We start from the raw sequence: 22,520 nt of genomic DNA on the forward strand, positions 1-22,520 counted from the left end.
AAAATAAAATATGTTTTTAATTTTTGAAGTGAAATTTCTGCATCCGCGTAGAAAAGACTACAGCGTACTTTATCATGATCAACCCATCGCTGGCCCACTACAGAGCACGGGTCTCCTCAGAGTGAGAAGGGTTTTTGGCCATAGTCTACCAAGCTGGCCATGTGCGGATTGGTAGACTTCACACACCTTTGAGGACATTATGGAGAACCCTCAGGCATGCAGGTTTCCTCCCGATGTTTTCCTTCACCGGTAAAGCAAGTGATATTTAATTAACTAAAACGTACATAACTCCGAAAAGTAAATGGTGCGTGCCCGGGACCGAACCCCCACCCTCCGATTAGAAGGCGGACGTCCTAACTACTGTGCTATCACAGCTTACTTATGGAGGTGATTCCATGAAAGTCATCGTACTTATGGATGTGATTTCATAAAAGTCATCTTAATTGACGGAAAAATTGCTGACGAGTTGCTGAAGGATAAGACGTCATCTAAGCCGATGGCTTTAGGTAAACCTTAGATTATAACTCTATGCTTTAAGCGCTGCCGTCTTTAACATTTCTCCTTGAATTTTGTTTTAAAAATTGGTTTAGTTCTAAGTAAAATCACTAAAATGATCCATCTCTTCCAATTCACCCTTACTTAAGAATTTATAGATCTTTAAAACGGAGGATCGCAATACTACTCAATACTAATAATAATAATAACAATGTCAGCCACCTATTGGCAATATTTGCCAACATATTTTACTGACTTTTCTGCGCTTATTGCCCGTGGTCCGATTGCCAAGTTCTACTGGTCGATACAGATCGATCGATCGACCGATCAGAAATGGCTGTGATGTTAGAGATGAGAGCAACTTTACCACGCCAAGAGAACCGCATACACGTTCCACCACCTACATCTACAGCTGTCATCGCATTTCTTAGGCCTCGTTTACGGAGACGCGGGGCGTCGCGCGTGGCGTGGCGTCTCGCGGCGCGTCGTAAGTTTTTTGTTTACGGTGAGGCGGCGCGTGAAGCGGCCCTTAGCATCGCACGCGTAATCACAAACATATGGCAATATACGATGTTGTTCATAGAGATGCGAGGCGGGAAGAGTGGCGGTGCCCGCCGCTGTGCCCGCGGCATTGCACGCGGCGGGTTCGTCTGCGTTATGCGATTTCAAAATCAGAAGATTCCGCTTCGGGCACCGGTTCATCTAGAATTGCCGCCGCGTGCGCCGCCACGATGAACGCCGCGTAGGACGCGTCGATGGCGATCCGCGGGCTCGGCCGAAAAAAAACGCTCCATCTCAAACAAACGCATATAAAATTGCTTCTCCGTAAACGCACTCATACAACGCCATATGTTTAAATTCAGTGCGGGCCGCGCCGCCCATCGCAACGCGCGACGCCCCGCGTCTCCGTAAACGAGGCCTTAGGATCATGTTGAAATGTTTTTAAATAATTTAAACATATTTCAACTTTATCTTTATTACCTGTTATCTCCCAAAGCCACCATGATCCAAACAAACGTTCCTCCCAGTGTTGGGGACAATACACAGAGAAACTTTCAGCTTTTATAAAATAATGAAGGTCTGGCAGGCGCTGGCTCTCAGGCCATTACTCATATTAAGCTTTACTCTTACTAAGCAGTCTAAAATCAATTACTCAAAACAGCGTGTTCCATTACTGCTTTTGACCGACATATATTATGACATTACATAACACATAATGACATTTTATAAGAAACAAAAGTTGTTAAATAATACTCAAGTCTTACTTATTAGGTTACAATTTATTTTTCATATTCAATTAGTAACTAAATTTAAACAAAGTAGTTATTCCATCTGTCGGTTTTCTTTGACTGTTTTAGCGCAACTTACTTTTACAGTTTTTCTTAAGAGACCAAATATCTTATAGTCTTTCATTTTATTAAGATACAAAATATTTCTTGAACTTGAAATTATTTAGTATCAGATAAAGGATAGCTAGCTTTTTGTGCACACTGCCCCAGATACTCGTTCAACCTTAAAGTTTGGCTAATATGATGATATGTACCTATCTCTTAACATATTTTAAGAGTGAAACGCGACAGCTTGGTACGTAATCACTGGCCGCTACGCTAACTAAACTATATATTATGCCTTGGATCTATCGCAATTTATTGCACGCTTCTACGAGTCTACGAGACGCAAACAAACAAATATTTTAAGGACTTGTGCTGACCGCTAGTATTAACTACCAAATCCAAAATTAGGTACCATTTTATTAAATTTGTATATAAAAAATATTGCACAAATTTTATTATTTTTCAGTTTCAAGTAGATTTACACCAAATATAATTAACATAATTTTACATTTAAAATTTTGACTACTTTATACTATAGTCATGAATTATTATGATTTATGAACGTACATACATTTAACCAGAACTTGAGAATCGTATTGGGGAATATCTAGCAATACGTTATTCAGTTTCCGCCATATTTTATCTCCGCGTTCGGCATATACTGTGACATCAATAAAAAAAACAATATGACAGGACGCTAGATCTGACCTTGATTGAATTCCAGACGGCTTATCCAACGTGCATCACATGTTTGCGCATCTTTATTGAGGTAAATACTATACGATATTTATTGTCATTTACGTCGTACAGTTAATCCAGATTAGGATCCGCGATCAACATCAAAAATCACGATCCAGATTGATTGTGTACGAAAAATATTCACGGATTGAATAAACATGGACAACTGGAGTGAGAGGTCGGACCGCATGTAGTCCGAACTCGCGCTCTAATTTGTAAGACGTGTGGGATAGCGATAAGTAGCTATAAATAGGTATTATATAGGAGCTTATCTGTAATGTACAATCGTGGATTGTTATGACGAAATCTGTTTTTTGACAATCGACCTGCATCCTGATCGGAACCTGGATTGACTGTGTACGGAGCGTTTGAAATGTTATGATTCCAAAACTGATTTTTATACATGTAAATGGCAAGATTTACTTATAAAAGGGAAATAATAAAATATATGATTGTATGAAGAAAAAAGTAGACAAATTTTTAGTAGTCATGCTAGTCGTAACTAACTCAATTATTATTATCGGGCACATATAAATGTACTGAGATGAATCTAGTAATCCATTAATACACTGAACTAAACGCTGCATATTAATAAACTATAAATAATAATATAATTATAAGAAATAATAAACGCTCAAATGTGCCCACCTATAGGTATAATAGTGTAGTGATAAATATAGAGCCATTGAGATATACCATGGCCTTAGTATTATAAGTTATAATCATAATATTGTTTCCTGGTATTTGCGCTACTACTTATTACTTTATTCAAAAGACTTCAATGATTCATGTTCATTAAATAATAATAATACGAATTACCAGAGTAAATGTTACACAACTAATTTTTTTGTACAAATAAATGACTCGCATTTCCCCAATAAAGGTGCACATTTTATATATGTATAACCTAAATAAATATTCTAGACAATATACCTTACATTCATACTCACTAATTATATTTCAACTCTGCTCATACTTATTAGGTGTAAAAGAATATTCGCAAAGTAGGAACGACTCAACAAAACGATTGTCGATAAACTTACAAAAGGTAAATGTTGACCTCAAACAGTAAATTAACGAAAAAAAAAACCAAAAAAATGTTATTTATTTATGAGTAACAGCGGAATACTGAGACGTCTCTTAATGCTTGAGTGTAGTCATCATAACTAGGTTCATCCAAGCAGGGAAGGTAGCGTTTAGAACACGATTAGATTTTTTCGCGCGTAGATACGCACCGTTTGTCACTACGCGTATCTCGTAGGAGCTTAAACGCGCTTGTAAATGTAAACTCGTAAACGCGCGATCCGTTTCATCGTTAGTACCATTATGCTTCTGTTTGAGCGACTGTACGCGCGTTCAATTTTTTGAAAGGTATACCAACCGTTATATATTTCATTTATAAAACCATGTTTCTAAAATCCTCCTAGCTCCTTGAGCCAGAAAAGCTGGTACTTTATTATTTTTTATTATTTAATTGGTACGGATAGATTTATTGAAGCACGAAGTTAAGCGCGCGTAAGCCCCAACAAGCGTGATAAAAAACGCTAATCCAAAACTCCCTTAAGCAGAAAAAACATTTGAGTATTCCATCGTTGACAGCAAGATTAAGAGTGGTTTATTGGTTATTGCGCTCCAAACAAACGTGGTTTGGCTCTCATTTGAATATTAACCAATTAAATATTTTGTACATACGTTCTAGGAATTAATATAGGTGTCTGGGGTTTCCCAGATTTCCCTTAAAATGTTTCGTTTTAAAGATACACGGCCCTAAAGATTTACATACAAATCTTCAAGATTGTGTAACTTTAAAACAAGTCATTCAAGTCATTTTACGGAAACCTAGTAAAACAAAGACACAGATATTAGTTTCTAAAAGGTGTCTACAAAATGTCATTACCTTTGGTTGCTAAATATTCAAATGTGAATGAAACTACATTTGCGTGGAGCGAGTGACGGAGGGTTCTCTGTTAGGAAGTAGTCTCGCAAAATACATTGTTTGAATACTGCCACACAAGCGCAGTTCGAGCAGTTGAGCAAAATACACGTACCGCACGGTGCGATCGCGTGTACGACAATGAAAAAAATAGCATTGTGTTTTGCCGTGCAGAAGCATCATAACTGACACTGCTTCAAACTGTCGGTGTATGGCCGTACGGACTTATATTACTAAGCAAGAAACTTCGGAACCTAATCATTCACAGATCGATGTATGCAATATATAAATTATGAAAACTATTATTCCAAACATTACAAATCTTGGAAAAGGTGTTGGTAACATCGACATTGTGTAAACGACATTAGGTTGAATGTCGTTTACACATCACAAAGCTACAAGGTCTATTTTGGCTTACACAAATGGCCACATATTTATAGAAGTCTGAGCCTTAAAGCCAAATTTTACATTATATACATGTATGTTGTGTAGATTTAACGATAATCAGTATTATTTTTTTGCGCTTGAGTAAGTTATTTTCGTGCTAACTTTGGTTTTATTTTGATGCAAAATCATCGCGGAAGATTTTGATGAGAAAGTAATTTACGTGCTTTCAAGTTTTTTTTTTAAGTAGATGGTAGTGATGTCATGCAAAAATTATTATTTCATTGTTTTGTATCTAGTTTTGTGAGTGTAGGCCGACTAAATGTTTAAGTAATCATAAAATAATGCGTCAAATGTTACATTACAAATAATTGCGTTTAGTTGGTAGGGAAACTGGTGGACTTGCTTAGTGAGCATTATACCTATTGCGCTGCCTTGTATCTACAAGATTGACAAGTTCCCATAACTATTTTAGTTAACTACTAGCTAATGCCCGGTATGCGTTGCAAAGCCCCTTTCTAAGTAAGATCCACGTGCCACCTATTGTATCTTGATGGTACTACGTCAGAAACCTTCCCGAAAGACACAACAACTTTACAAAGTTTAATCGCCATCGAATCAAAAGTGTAGGAAGGTATAAGGGACAAACAAACAAAGATATAGTCATTTTCATAACATATGTCATAAATTATTATAGATGTCACTTGTACAGTAATATTGAAATTAAACTTTAACGTAGGTCTAAGAATATTTCGAGATTGAGAAAAGCTCGATAGTAATCGACATAAAAAGACGTCATAAATTATTACAAATATTAAAATTTCTTTAAGAATTGTTACCTACGTTCTTCAGTCTTCGCATGGTTCAGTTTAGGGGTTTCCTCCAATTTAAACCTGAAATATTAATAAACCTGTTCAAATTTAACAACCTCAGCTATTAATATTACTTTACTCATAAATACAAAACGTGTGGCTAGGGACAATATTTAACTTTTGGAGAAGCGCCGTATCTCCGCGGACAACATGCCGAACAAAATTACCCGAGCTTATTACAACGGTAACTACTTTGATACATTATTGTGATGAGATGAATCTAGCAAAAATGACAACAGATTTAGAAATATCTTTGAAAGTCTTTTTGGATGAAATATATAACGAAGATAATATTTTCTGCTAGATTAGTCCATCGCCAGTGGCAAAAAGTGAAACTAATAGAAGCAGAGCAATCTGATGTAAAGATGGCTATTGCGTCGTTTTCACCTGACTGCGCAACTCAAAGGACTTATTATGTGTGATATATGTTTGTTTGTTCCTTTGAGCCGTTCTGGAAACTAAACTAAAAGCGTGGATCGATTTGCCGCTCAGCGACAGTTTTCTCTCAATCTTGCGTTTGTCACTAAGATAATTGATTAAAAAAATATGACGTCCAATTTTGACTCCATACCAAAACAAATTTAAAAAATTGGCAGTCAGTGGGGACTGCCGATAAAAGTATATATTATAATAGAGTGTATATAGAAGCGTTTATATAATTATTATGTTTATTTAAAACTACCCTACTTCTAGCTTTCTACGTACCCCTAATTATAGATAGATTGGTATGGTAGATGCATCCGACTATTCGTAAGTACTTGTAAAAGTTTATTCGAATAAATAAGATTTTTATTTAATTTTTTAATTATACAATATAAAGTGATATGATTTTAAGACTTAAGTTGGAAGAGTTGTTAATCTGAGTTTTTAATACATCTTTGTTGCAGTCATGACTCATGATACCAAACAGTACATTACTTTCTCTTCAAATTACCAAATAATATTGTTAACCATTTAATATATATATTGACCTTTATCTCACAAAATGATACCGATTGAACGTGCTAAAAAACAATATGAAAATTCGTATATCGCACATGCTTTAAAGTCTAAACTGTAATAACAAATAAGTCAGGACTGTCAGTCAGAAATATTATATACTGATTAAAGCCATCGATTTAGAATTAGTACAGTAGCCGGTAAGAAATATTGTATATCGACTTTTAGAATGAAATTTCGGCTTTGTAGAGAGTTGTTTCTGTCAGTTATACCTATGTGACGTTTTGTCGGTCTCAACGACAGATACAATGCTTTACCAAACCGCTATCTCTTTCTAAAGGTCGATGTACAATATTTTCTGTCGCGTACTGTACAAGATTAAATACAGGTCACGAAAACACTCATCGCTCAAGTAACCACATTTACACACATTCTTGTTAAATTTTGATTTATTTATTGTTAGGTACCGAATGTTGAAATGATAGGGATGAGTGCATACTCAAAATATACTATTGTTATTTTTATGTACCTAAGCAATGTTTATTACACTATATATTTACCGTAGAAAATTATTTATCAAATACGTGAACTTCAAATAGAAGGCACTGCCGATCTTATTATTATTTAAAATTACAGTCAGATTCAGTTCGATAATTATATTTTATAAAAGAGCAAGGTAATTTTTATTGAATAAATCAACAGTGATTTGAAAAGACTTCATTCATAATCATTTTATTTTCGTAGTAATTGTTATAAGTTAAGACACCTACTATAATATATATTTATTTTGATGAAATGACGATCAAAATATGGTTTCGAAATTCTTGCAGAAGTAAACACTTCTTCACTGCAGCTATCGTTTGTTGAAAAATGTATTAGGTATGTATAAGCAACAAAAGATTTAATGAAATGATAAGTTGAAATATATTATAATAGATAAAATTTGCCAGATCTTTGTGTTATTTACCTCCACAAAAACACTATAGTATTGATGTTGGGGTCAGTACAGTGACTATTAATTTATCTAATAAAATATGTTTACCCTCTAACAAATAAACCTGGAATAGCGGTGGAATAGTTATACTCTATTTTGTCTTTCTCTGTCATCAGTAATTTGACATTTGAAGGAAAAAGACAAAACAGAGTATAACTATTCCACCGCTATTCCAGGTTTATTTGTTAGAGGGTTAGTCTTTAGCGATCACTATTGGTATATTTAGTATTTTTATGGATTCGATAAGATATAAAAATACGAAAGGAGTGTATACATTTCCCATAGAAAATCACATTTATAGAAATTTTATTTCTAATGAACTGGAAACAAAATAATTAAATAGTAAGCTCATAATTCACGACATCATATCAAAATCTTCATTTTCATCACAAGTCCATCACAACATAAGGTACACAATATATTAATCAATTCAATGTACAGAACGAAAAAAAACTGTAATAAATAAAAATAAACAAAGTAATATAAAATGCCCAAAATTGATTATGTTTAAATATTTATTGAACTAAAGGCATTTAGATATAATTTCAAAATATTAATTAACTATAAAGAAACTAGAAAACCAAAATGTCTGATAGATTATTATGAAATAAATTATTCTTAGGCATTGTTAACGATGATCGTAACAAATTATTATGATTGAATTTTGATGTTTTATATTGTTTTATTTATATATAAATATAATTTCACTGGTACCGTAAATTATATATTCAAATGCAATTGGAACGTATGCATTGGCTTTAACACTATAGCCGCACTAACATTAGGTTTATGGCATGAGGACAGTAATTGACATTTTAATTCACCAAACGATGGACACATCCGGACAGCGATCACTACTGTGTATTTGTAAGATTAAATTATAAGTGTAATTTAGTTACTCTATTGAAAACTTTTATGTCGTGTAACCTGATGTGGCATCTTTATATTGCCACAATAAATGAGATTTTTAAAATATACTTTTACTTATACAGTGATTTTAACAAAATCAAGGTAGGAATGATTACTACGTAGATTTAGATCTTTCTAACGACCTTATTAAACTAAATTTGTTCATGATTGGAAGCATGCGAAAACGTCTTTATTTGATTCATAATAAGTAATATATACAAGGTGAGTTTTAATCAGGTATCTATCTGTATGGCAGCTACCCGTACCATGAAACATATGATTTTTTGTTCTTAGAAATCCTTATCTAATTAAACCGAGGTCTTTCTACTAACAGCTACTATTCTTGTTATTATAGGTACTTTAAAAAAATGTGTCAATACCATCATAAACGAAGTATCTTTTATGGTAATGCTAGCTGCCACAGAGATTCCTGCTGGTCGATTGCGGCAAAGCTGCATCAATCAGTGGAACAATCTCAATTGTTGTAATTGCTTCAATTTATGGTATTCTTGCTGCAACAATGCATTTCATGCAATGCATGGGAGGGCCTATCAGCCAATCAGAGGTGATTCCGATCACTGCAGCTGTCATGTTAACGCAATCGACCTCCTGTTCAAAAGACAGTTCTGGAAATCTATTATCAAAAATTTAAAAATCAAGAAAATAATAAAGACTTCGTTTAACATCGTGAGTTGATTTTGTATAAAACCTATTTCACCTGAATATACATATGTGATAACATAGTTACTAAAGTGTCCATTACAGACTGCAGTTCCCGCCGTCGTTCACTGTACAGATTAGCGACGGGCGACGGGCGACGGACGACGGACGACGGTCGACGGACGATACATCTACGTATACATTGGGGAAGTATAGAGCGTCGGGTTAATGTTTGACGTATGTGTAGATGACAATGCCGGCTAGTATGAATCCGAATGTGATGGTGAGTGGCTTGTATAGAGACCTCTTGAGCGCGCGCCACCGCTCGGCGTCGCGGCCGCGCTTCTTCATCACGGAGATGCGGTCGGCGAGCTCGCGCGTGCGGCGCCGTCGCAGCGCGCCCGCGCTCTCGGCGCTGCAAGCGACCACTTATTTCAACAAATAAATCAAGTGCGACTCGGACTTGCACACGAAGGGTTACGTACCAGTACATGAAATAACACTATTCATTATTTTTTATTTGCATGGCGGCCATTTTGAAATTTTAATTATTTCTTGTTATAGCAGCAATAGAAATCATCATCATCATGATCAACCAATCGCCGGCTCACTACAGAGCACGGGTCTCCTCTCAGAGTGAGAAGGGTTTTGGCCATAGTCAACCACGCTGGCCAAGTGCGGATTGGCAGACTTCACACACCTTTGAGAACTTTATGGAGAACTCTCAGGCATGCAGGTTTCCTCACGATGTTTTCCTTCACCGTCAAAGCAAGTGATATTTTAATTACTTAAAAACGCACATAACTCCAAAAAGTTAGAGGTGCGTGCCCGGGATCGAACCCCCAACCTCCGATTGGAAGGCGGACGTCCTAACCACTGGGCTACCACAGCTTACGTCAGGTACTCTCTACCAATTACGGTTCATGAGATACAGCCCACTGACAGAGAAACAGACGGACGAATGCACGGACAGCGGACGCTTAGTAAGGGTCCCCTTCGAGGGTTCGAGTTCGGAACCCTGACTACGCTACCTATTAAATTAAAATTTCAACGACCTCATTAGCGCAGTGGTGAGCGATGTTCAGATTCGATTCCCGGCAGGGCCAATCTGGTGGAAGGCTCAACTGTGGCTAGCTACCACCCTACCGGCAAAACCATGCCGATAAACGACTTTGCGTTCCGGTACGATGCTGTATAGAAACCGATAGGGGGTATGGGTTTAACAAAAACTGCCATACCCCTTCCAAATTAACCCACTACTATCTTAGAATGCATCATCACTTACCGGGTGACATCGCCGTTAAAAATCGGCCAAGTGCGAGTCAGACTCGCGCACTAATGGTTCCGCACTACAGTCCTATTTTTTCGACATTTTGCATGATAAATCAAAAACTATTATGCATAAAAATAAATAAAAATCTGTTTCAGAATGCACAAGTATCCCACTTGGTAACTAGTAATCGTAGTAGTAATCGTAATAAAATACTAACTATTTGTTCAGAGACAATTAATTTGCAAATACAAACTAAATTAAAACGAGACATGCTTTATATTTCTACATAAATCCGCCTTAAGTCTGAGTCCAAAGTCCAAAGTCAAAGTGTTCTCTTTAGATCTGTAATTTGATAATATTGTACACTTTTTGACTGTCTTAAGAGTTAAAAACAAGACCGAAGTAGGTCTCTGCCGTAAATCAGTCGCCTTTTAACTCCAAGTAATGTCTGAACAAAAGCAAATTACGCTTTATAGATCCTAGTTTATATCCACATTCAGTCTTTTTAGGTGGCCAAGCTTGAGCTCAAGTCACTCTACAAATTTCAAGCAAATGTTTTGCAACTCTGGTGTTATTTCTTACGTACCTCTCATTGGGAGAGGCAGGTTCGTCATCCTCGTCGTCGGCGGAAGGGGTCGGGGATGGACACTCCCGCACGGGTGGCTCCTCGTCGGAACTCGAGCTCTCCGAGTTGTAGTTCAGGTTACCTGCAAAATGACCGAATTGTTTTTACCTGATATCTGCCAGGCATACTGTACTATAGAGATGGTCCGGCGTATCGTACTGGAAAACTCAAGTGTCACAGCGCATTATCTCCACCGCATTAAGACACCGCTGCTCCTCAGACACCGGGCAAACAGTTGTGTGTGTGAGCATGTCCTGAACGAGTGCCCGCGCTTAAGTGCACGTACTCGTAAGGCTCGAGTTCGAGGTTGACGCAGAAATTACAACCTCGAACGGTAATTCCGCTTTATGTAGAGGTATCGGTATATACCGTCAAGTCATTTTATCGATATCAATGCTGTGTGGCATGGTGCATTTTGGCGTGGCGAGGTCCAACTCGTATGCAGAAATTGAAGCTTGTATACGCGGACATATTTTATTTTAAAACTACCTACCTACATTTGTTCATAATAGTTACACATACCTACCTAGAATATTAGACTAAGTATTAACTACATAGGAATGTGCAGTGCTGTGCAATGTGAAGAAACCAATATTGTAAGTGTTTTTTTCTTTTTGTGTGGAAAAAAAAAAAAAAACAATCATAATTTGCCGACTTCTGCGTCGGTTCATGATGAGGGCAGTGACTAAAATCAATAATTAATTTAATATAGATAGAAAATTTAATTATAATTGATAATTGTCAATAACACAATATTCAAGGACCCTGAAATATAAATATCACAGAGTTCTTTGGAGAACAGAACCTGCAAAATGCAAAAACACCGTGAATTAATTTTGGCGTATTTCGTGGGTAGTGGTGTGTGTCTCTGCAAATACATTTGAGAATTTTTTCCGGAATATTCCAGTCACCAGTACTAGTTCCCTTAGTTCCTCGCCAACAGAAGCCTATGATCTACTCAGGGCCAATGTTGCTGAGTGCGGTGTCTTGTTTAGGTTTGAATACGTTACTCCACATGACATTATTAAAGTGTTCAAATCTTTACAAAGCAAAAAAACAGGAGATCTATGGGGGTTATCAGTAAAAATAATCAGCAATATTATCGATATTATTGCGCCATATCTAGCCATAATTTTTAATGAATCTGTGGATTCAGGATCCTTTCCAGACCTCATGAAATGTAGTAAATTGATACCTCTTTTTAAATCTGGTTGCAGAAGTGACTCAAATAATTACAGGCCAATTTCAATTTTTCCAACACTGAGCAAGATATTTAAGAAAATCATGCTCAACTGCTTCGGCATTTTAATCTAAATAAGCTACTCCATTCTGAGCAGTATGGTTTCACTAAAGGTCGATCAACAACCGACGCGGCCGCAATGCTGTTAAAGCATATATTCAGTGCATGGGAAGGCTCACAGAATGCCATTGGTATTTTTTGTGACTTATCCAAGGCATTTGATTGCGTTGAGCACGAGACTCTCCTGGTTAAATTGAGCCACTACGGAATCAAAGACACTGCGCTTGGTCTCATTGCGTCTTATCTTGGTAATCGTATTCAAACAGTGTGTGTTAACGATGTAAAGTCATCCGGATCAGCCTCACTAATGGGTGTTCCTCAAGGCTCTATTCTAGGTCCTTTCATGTTCTTGGTATACATAAACGATTTACCATATTTTGTCCAAAATACTTGCGATATTGTACTATTTGCTGATGATACGTCTTTGATTTTTAAAGTTGATAGAAATAAAGACAATTTTGACGATGTAAGTAGTGCCATATCTCAGGTAACTCACTGGTTTACCGTAAATAATTTACTTTTAAATGCAAAAAAAACTAAGTGTGTTGAATTCGCACTGCCTAATACCAAGAACACAAGTAACATTAATTTAATGATAAATAACGATACATTGAAAATAGAAGAGACTACAACATTTTTGGGGATAACCTTAGATGCGAAGCTTCAATGGGGCACCCATATATCAACTCTTGCTAGCAAATTAAGCTCTGCCGCTTACGCTGTTAGATAGATTCGGCAGTTAACTGACGTGGAAACCGCAAAGATAGTATATTTTGCTTACTTCCATAGTATTATGTCTTATGGAATCTTAATATGGGGTAAAGCGGCAGATATTGGGAGAATTTTTGTATTACAAAAAAGGGCAATACGCGCAATTTATAACTTAAGACCACGCGATTCCCTTCGAGAGAAATTTAAGGAAATAGATATCCTTACTGTAGCCTCTCAATATATTTATAATAACATAATTTTTGTAAGACAAAATATTCTTAGTTACAAGAAAATTGGTGATCTACACAATAGGCTAACTAGAAACAGAGACAAACTTGCAGCTCCTGCCTTCCGCCTCAGGAAAGTCCAAAAGTCATTTGTGGGTATGGGTATTACCTTTTATAATAAAATCCCGCAAACTATTTTGGACTTACCTTTGCACAAGTTTAAAAAATCTATTAAAAATATGCTGCTGAAAAAAGCATATTACACAATTGAAGATTATCTAAATGATAAAAGAGCGTGGATTTGACCTGCAGCTCGTTCCAGCAACGCACAAGACTGCAAATACAATTTTATACATGGCATAATCTTGTACCTATATCAAATATTTGAAAAGAGCAACCGCCGAGTTTCTTGCTGGTTCTTCTCGGCAGGAAAGGCATTCCGAACCAGTGGTAGATGCATCCGACTATTCGTAAGCACTTGTAAAAGTTTATACGAATAAAAAAGATTTTCATTTTCATTTTCATTTTTCTGCATTTTTTTGAGCGGGAGTGAGCATGTGTGGTATGTAACTTACCAAGTGAGGCACTGGTCGGTATATTGGGGAGAGGCCTTGCCGGGGCCCTGGTGAGACTTTCGGCGCGTGGCGGAGGAGGCGGCGGGGCGTCCTCTTCTTCGGCGACCGCAGAGTATATACTCTCATCCATTTTTGGATCCTCCTTCTGTGGAAATCACAAGTCCAATCCACTAAATATAATTTTTATTGGTTTCAACTCGATACCATACCATACCGAGACGATAAACGTATGTTAAGCCTAAGCTAATAACAAGTTCATAAAGTTACGCTGTAGTAGCCTACTGGTTAGGACGTCCGCCTTCCAATCGGAGGTCGGGGGTTCGAGCCCGAGCAGTGAGCACCTCTAACTTTAACGGTGAAGGAAAACATCGTGAGGAAACCTGCATGCCTGAGAGTTCTCCATAATGTGTGAAGTCTGCCATTCCGCACTTAGCCCGCGTGGTAGACTATGGCCAAAACCTTTCTCACTGAGGGAGACCCGTTCTCTGTAGTGAGCCGGCGATGGGTTGATCATGATGATGATGATGATGATGAAAGTTAGAACTATATCGCATAAGTTCACGCTCTAGGTGTACTATATATAGCGAGCAAGTGAGGCATATATATAACCAACATCTGTTAATCGCGATGGGGCTCATAGTGGATCAATAAATAATTGTAAATCTCATTGAGCGATGATGCCAATGTGGAATTTGGCTCTTTATTAATAAAGCTGAGAAAGTAGAATTGTTACAGATTGTGAATACCCAATTATATAAAATTTGAAAAGATAAAAACGTGGCTACTTCAGATACAAACTATCTCAGTACCAAAATTCGTCAAAATCGGTTAACCTGATAGGCTGTGAAAAGCTAGACACACTTTCGCATTTATAGATAATGTTAAGTAGTATCTATGAAACAAAAAATGAGTAAGTATCCACATTTATTTCATAGATAATTTGAACCTGATTAACAAACCTAAATCCTAATCTCTATATATAAAAACAAATCGCAAAATGTGTTGCTGATCGCAAATCTTGAGAATAGCTGCACCGATTTCGCTAATTCTTTTTTCATAATATTCCTTGAAGTACGGCGATGGTTCTTCCGGAGAAAAATTTAAAAAATTGCCAGAAAAAGAATCGACTGTTAGGCGGTACGAAGTTCGCCGGGGCAGCTAGTAATATTATAAATGTGAAAGTGTGGATGTTTGGATGTTTGTTACTCAATCACGCAAAACTACTTACTGGACGGATTTGCTTGAAATTTGGAATGGAGATAGATTATACCTTGGATTAACACATAGGCTACTTTTATCCCGGAAAATTAAAGAGTTTTCGCGGGATTTTGAAAAATGTAAATCCACGCTGACAAAGTCGCGGGCATCAGCAAGTTGTATATAAAGAACAAAGGCGAGCTTCAAACGAAATTTTACCTTGAATGCGTCTATGTAGGAAAAAATATTAATACCACAGGGGGTCCATTACTTAAACATAATCACCAATTTTTTGCATGATTATAGTTACACTAGAGCCGTAAAGCAAGTTTAAGCGCAGACAAATAAACTGTTCCCATTAACCAACCATTACAAACCAACTATTACATCAAAAATTGTTGTAACAAACCCTCAATAATTATTCTTTCCTTGAGCCACGTGGGGGCGAAGCTGCGGGTAATAGTTAGCACAATAATAAATATAGTTTGTAAGCATTGATTTATAAACAGTTTTATTTATTACTTAATAATAACGAAATACCTATTTTAAAGGTAACTTTTTCTAGAGTGGCAACTCTGGTAATGTTTTGTCATTATAACCAACACCGGATATGATTATTTAATCAAATAATCATTTATTAATTTAATAATTTAATCTACGATAAAGTCTTACAAAACTAATTTTGTATAAAAACTAACCAATTAAATTACTAAGTTTTGCATAGGTCACATTTCTAGACGCTTCCTAAAACATTCAGGTAATCCCACGCCGATGTTCTTTATATGTGCTACAACTTTTATGTACTTACGAAATTTGGATCGAATCTCTTGTACCCTTCGATAATAGCTTGATATGAAAATCGCAGTTGGTCCGGAGTTTGTATTAAGCCCATACGATCCTTGCGCATTTCCAACAGAATTTGCTGAATGTTCACACTCTCCAAACCTTCCTTTTCGATCTGAAAAACAAATAAACTAATGAATAGCTTGTCATAACACTGAACTTCTTACCATAAAGTAGGCATGATTTAAAACAAATTACCTACTCAGTTATTGCCACTAAGTTATTTCTATAACTTGACCTAACGTTTATTATTATGTAAACAGCAATTAATTTTTTATTAAAAACTAAAATGAGAAAGAGAGCTAGAATTCGGGAGTGCTCGAGTGGAGTTGACCAGTACAGAAAATTAGACATTTAGACTTTATAAAAATTCTAATTTCATACCTTTTTTATTGCTATTTGAGATTTGTATAGAATGCCTAGGCAAAGTATGAAGTAAAAATATTCTATACTTTGTCAGAGTATTTTTTGTATTCTATAGAAGGCCTAGGTATTCTATATAATGCCAGACTATAGAGATTGACGGTAACATATATAAGTATGAACTAAATGTTATACTTATTCAATACATGGTCTTCTATTTACCGGAATTGTGTATTCCAAAGATGTTCATCAGATCTTCACCAAATATAATGGGACAAACCTGATGGTAGGTACATTCTTTCAGATGAAAAAAACAATTATTGAAATCGGTTCAGGTTTGATGGCGTTATGAATTTGCCAAAGAAATATGCTTCGAATTAAAACCCTTCTTCTCGGTTACAAAGAAATCTGAAAACACTCACAATAACGAGACACGAGTCGACCAAGCAGAATGTTCCCGACCGGCCGATTCCCGCGCTGCAGTGCACCACCGCAGGGCCAACGTCGGGGTCGAGCGCGCCCGAGGAGCGCACCTTCTTCAGAAACTCAAGAAATGCCACTGGCGACGAGGGCACGCCGAAGTCAGGCCACGTCGTGTAATGGAACTGTACCACTTCGCGACTTTCACAACTCTCCATGTCGAAGATCCTAAAAAGAATATCAGGAGTCCATTAGGCTGGCGTTTTTTAGCTATTAGATTATTTTTTAGCCTCAGCGCTATTAAATTGTTCAAGAATTTTCACGACAGCTTCATAGTAATGCATTGACGTATCAAATCCATACTATTATATATATATATATATATATATATATATATATAAATGCGAAAGTGTGTCTGTCTGTCTGTCTGTCTGCTAGCTTTTCATGGCTCAAACGTTCAACCGATTTTGACGAAATATGGTACAGAGGTAGCTTGCAACCCGGGGAAGGACATCGGCTACTTTTTATCCCAGTAAATTTAAGAGTTCCCACAGGATTTTTAAAAACCTAAATCCACGCGTACGAAGTCGCGGGCATCAGCTAGCATAAAATAAAACAAGAAAACCAGCTTGAGACGACACTGTTATAAGTCCCGCAAATTGCTATTGCGCTGGAACCATGTCTCAATTTAACATCGAAATGACGTCATTTTGACGACAGCCGTGATAAAAATATACCACCAGCTTGAAACTTCAGTCTAGTCTAGTCTAATAGTCTTCTAAAATGGCGACCACGCGCATTAGCAATTTGCGGGACTTATACGGATAATTTGCTGTCCAATGCGACGACTGGTGGTGTGTGACAAATCTGGATGAATCTGGATAACTCTTTGCTCGATCATTTTATTCATCACCAACGATAAACGAACTATGTTCAAATATATATAATTTTTGTGTAGATTTAATTCCTGCTGGAGTAGATGGACGGTGTCTACACTATTCCGTTCATTTATAGGTCATTACTAGACTGGAAATCGCAACATTGAAACTTGGAAGACCTCCCACTAGGAGTTAGATTCAGCCAGCGCAAGCTTGTGGCGTGCGTACATGTATAGGTTGATTACAACGTATATTTCACGTCTGTTATCAAAAACTGAATCAATTTTTGGCACAGAGATAGCTTGCATCCTAGAGATCTAAAATAGGATACTTTTATCCTGGTAAATCAAATTGTTGCCACAGGAACTTTTAAACACCAAAATCAATCAATAATAATTAAGTATTAAAATATATGAATCTCTTACTCACCTAAAAACTCGTGTAGTGTAGTAGCTGCAGTCCTCTTCGCTAATTTGCTCTACGGTCAATTTGACATCGCTAAGAATAAACTTTTCCTCTTCTCCAATGCCGTGCGGCCAATACCAGTGACATTTCTTTTCATTCTTCTCGATTATCTTGTTGAGCATTAGTATTGCACGGCAATTTTGTTCCCAGACCATCAGCCAAAAATGGCCAACAGTGAATGCGAGTGGCCCTTGTGTAAGAATGTATTTCCGATTTGCTCTGTCCATCTGGTAATAAAAAAAGCATTTGTTAAATGTTAGTCAAGACGGGCTATATTCTCACCTTGCTTGTATATTTATGGTAAATCCAGCGAATTGAGTACTCCATATTTGGGTGGTAATGTATATTTCATGTTCTATCCTAACTCCCAAACTACTCATTACACCGAATTGAGTGATCCCAGTGTTCTATGTGTATCTCATGTGGCAGTACCAAAAAACTTTAATTCTTTCAGTTCACCCCTTGTGGAGCTATTGAGGAGCTATAGCTGGTAGTTAGTTCTGTGATAAATATTTGGAATCTTACCTTTACTAGATTAGCATTGATGTAATCTACTTCACATCGCTTCAAGATAACCCGGCTGTGATCATATGGGTTCACATCTCTGTACCGATTTAAGGGCTTATTTTTAGGTTTTTTTGCCTCTAAGCATGTGTATGTGTAAGACTGACATTCTCTCCCAATTTTCTGAAACAATTAATCCAATTTAAATCTTAAACCATGCTATGTAGTTAACATAGCATAATGCAGCAAAAGAAAGTCTATGCCCACTTCATGCATTTAAGTTTACTACTTTCAAAATTCAGGATGGAAAAATATTAAAGAAAATTAAAATTATATTTTCTGCATATTTTATATTTATTTGATGGGGGGCCGAAATGACACAATAGGTATTGTATCAATGTCCCATATTAAAATAATATCTACATTATTATAAGAATTTTCATTAAATGAACGACTTTATAAAGAGTCCCTGTAATAAGAAAATGAAGTGAGTTGTGATACTTTATTTTATTTTAATAATTAATTGATTGACAGCCGCACTCGCACACACTTAATTGTTACATTAATTAGTATGGATAAAAATGCTTAAAGTAACGATTAAGCGACTCTGAGTGCTGCTGTTAGTATTTTAATTTATTAGAAAGGACTGAATTTCACATTATCATATCTCATTATTTTAGACAATTCTTAATAATCACATAATGAAGGAAATAATTTTTTTTCTAGTTTTTCTTCAAGTGTTACACTTTTGTATTAATTTATCCAGTTGTTTCTCTTAGAAAATATTGGGTAGTTATATTTTATGGAACCATTTTTCATACTTATCTTAAAATGAAGTATTGTAAATTTAAATAATATATTGTTTACTTCTAAAAATACTGCAGACTAGCAACCCGCCTAGGCTTCGCACGGGTAGCTTATTACAATTTTCGTAGGTTCCCTAATTTTTTGAAAATAAGATATAACCTATGTAAATCTGGGATAATGTAGCTTTTTACTGGTGAAAGAATTTTCAAAATCGGCTTAGTAGTTCCAGAGATTACTTCCTACAAACAAACTTACATACTTTACCTCTTTATAATCTAAATATATAGAAAGGGGATTGACTGATTGACTGATCTATCAACGCACAGCTCAAACGACTGGTCGGATCGGGCTGAAATTTGGCATGCAGATAGCTTTTATAACTAAATTTTTAAAAATTTAACCCCCAAGGGGGTGAACTAAGGGTTTGATATTTGTGTAGTCCACGTGGACGAAGTCGCGAGCATAAGCTAGTATTAGTATAGATTACAAGAGCTCAACTCAGTTGGGCATAATATTGTTTTGTTGTACATTTGGGCAACTACAGATTTTTAAAAAATAAATAAAATAAAATAAAATAAAATCATTTTATTTCAGGTTTGGGACCCATATAAAAACATGTTAAAATTAAAAATTAAAATGCGTATAAAAATATTTAGTTAAAATCATTTGAAAAAAATGAATAGTCATTTTGCGTTCGGGATCTGGTGTACCCTTAGCCAGTGTTTATAGAACACATTGTCAGGGGATACCTGAGCGACGACTTTGATCATTTTATTATTAGAATTACGGACGGTTTCCCGTTTTTTTTATGCAGCTACTTTTAAATAAGTCTGAAGTAGTGTCTTAAGGCTAGTTCGAACTACTTTAATATTTTAGTCAAGTAGCAAGTACTTTAGTAGCTAAAACACCAACTTCTTGACTAAAATCATTCAAATTTTATTTGAGTAGAGTAGTTTAGTAGTTACGTGCGAAACTTGCTACTCTACTAAAACAAAAGGTTCTTGTTTAGCCAGTGAATCAGTGCGCAGTGACGCGTAGTGGGAGATGCTGCTTGCCCGAAAAAAATAGTATAATAGTATAAAATTTGATGTTCAGACACATTTAGTAAATTACTCACAACTCTTCTAAAATAGTAATGTAGTCTTAACTAGGCTTTACTTGGAGGTTCAAGGGTTCCTATGGGGTGCAAGGTGACCGGCATAAATTTTGATAGGTACAATAACTCTCGAGGACCAGAGGCCGAAAAAAAATTACCTATAGTTAGTTGCAAATAAAATTGCGAATACCTACCTAGATTTGATTTTCTGAATGCCGAAAAGGAAAAAAATATGTGCCTCTCATGGGCAATATTGCAAAAACTTCGCGCTCGCTTCGCTCGCACTTGATCATTTTCTGTGTGCCTAGTTTTGATTTTGGGGGTGCCGAAATGACACAAGTATAAACTTCTCTTGAGCAATATTTAAAAAAAAATTGCGCTTGCTTCGCTTGTGCTTTCTAAGTTTTTGGTACCTAGATTTTACAGGCTGACTTTCGCATCCTGGCGCTGAATATGCTTAAGCAGGCTACTGTGTCTGTTGAGTTGTATGAACTGTCTTCACAAGGCTTTCTATTTGCACAGGCTAAATACATACAGTGAGACAACTCTCTTATTGTTTACAAACAAGCTGGCTTTATGTTTGTAACCCCTACACACCTGCACAAATGATCCACTGCTAAGTAAATAATAAAAGATTATTCTGCTGACTTCTTCAGTCAGTTTAATCCCTCCCCCATCCCCCGTGATCCCGCAGGATTGCTCTCTCTAGAAGTTTCCACTGACCCACTGTATGAAGATTCTTTTTAGGCTGTGTAATTTTTTATAAGGGTGTACACTTAACTCCAAATAACTCATAAGTTTGATCAATGTCTAACACTGCTTAGTGTAGTGTAAATTTAAATTGACAATACTAAAAATTATGTCAGCTTCTCTGCAGGAAATATTTTATAGAGGAAACAATTTTATGAGTCTATTAAGTAATGGTAAACAAATTCAACTTTGTCATATTTTACTTTATTTTATATTGGCGTAGTACCTATCACTTCAACGCATTTTTTCAGTATTCATGCATATCATCATAGACTTAAATATAAAGATAAAAACAGGCAAACATTAAGTATATTTACTGGTTCTCAATTCTCATTGTAAGCCGAGTTACTTTTGCGTGGCATACACAACGTTAACAAACGCGTCATTAATCATAATACACAAAACTTACCTGGTAGATTATAGGCCACGCATTTCTGACCGCTATGTCCATATATTCTGCTTCGATGTTATTTGAATTCATTTTGTCGTCGTTCATAGCTCAACTATATCATTTCAAAGTTGCATTTAACAAAGTGATACTGGGGACCAGCAGCCGGATGCCGCAAAACTCGCGGATACAGATCTAGTTTCGAACAGAATTTAATTAAAGCATGAATTTGTATTCAATAGAATCTTTATTTGCTTGGAACCATAACATTTACAAAACACATGAACTTATCGCGGAAGGAAATTAAAAGGCTCTCGTCGGAATGGATTCACCATTCACAGCCCAGAAAATTCACAGAAGTTCCCACTTTCTCACAAATTCAGTTTCAGAGAAGCGGTCAGTGGGTCAAAGACAATTTTTTTTTTTTTAATTTATTTTACGGCCCTGGATAACAGTCCTTTAAGGCCTGTCAAAGACAAAGCATACTAAAGACCACAGACCATAACATATTCATAGACTAAAGCTAAAGAAAAAACAGTCTAATAGATAGGTAATAAAAAATTAAAATAAAATCTAAAATATTAATATTATGAATATGAAAGTGTATTTATTTGTTTGTCCTTTATTCACGCCCTAACTAAGCAAGCAACCAATCAACTTGGTTTTAGATAGAATTACTTAGGTGAAAGGACGGAGAGTAATAAAGGCTACTTTTTATCTCGGAAAAATTTCCCACCACGTTCCCACGGATTTTTAAAAACCTAAATCCACGCAGATGAAATCGCGGGCATCAGATACTCGAGATACATTTTTTTAGGGTAATTTAGAGTAAAATCCTGC

The 22,520-nt window shown here is 36.2% G+C and overlaps 1 protein-coding gene across 2 annotated transcripts; it reads right to left on the reverse strand.

Annotated features, from left to right (window-relative positions):
- Window positions 1-1,756: 1,756 nt before the first annotated feature.
- Window positions 1,757-22,063, reverse strand: LOC117995483 (tyrosine-protein phosphatase non-receptor type 61F-like). 2 transcript variants are annotated; one of them, XM_034983492.2, is made up of 9 exons: window positions 21,702-22,063; window positions 18,661-18,822; window positions 18,100-18,362; window positions 16,795-17,020; window positions 15,975-16,124; window positions 13,970-14,114; window positions 11,118-11,238; window positions 9,563-9,673; window positions 1,757-5,777 (listed from the first exon to the last, which is right to left on the reverse strand). In XM_034983492.2, exons 1-9 carry the CDS (start codon window positions 21,786-21,788, stop codon window positions 5,720-5,722), a joined length of 1,323 nt encoding a protein of 440 aa, XP_034839383.1. In that variant the 5' UTR covers window positions 21,789-22,063; the 3' UTR covers window positions 1,757-5,719. The 2 variants fall into 2 exon arrangements, with proteins under 2 accessions (XP_034839383.1, XP_034839382.1); XM_034983491.2 differs by having other exon boundaries at window positions 1,757-9,673.
- Between the last annotated feature and the right edge of the window lie 457 nt (window positions 22,064-22,520).

The sequence above is a fragment of the Maniola hyperantus genome, chromosome Z (genome assembly GCF_902806685.2).
Source record: "Maniola hyperantus chromosome Z, iAphHyp1.2, whole genome shotgun sequence".
Classification (NCBI taxonomy): domain Eukaryota; kingdom Metazoa; phylum Arthropoda; class Insecta; order Lepidoptera; family Nymphalidae; genus Maniola; species Maniola hyperantus.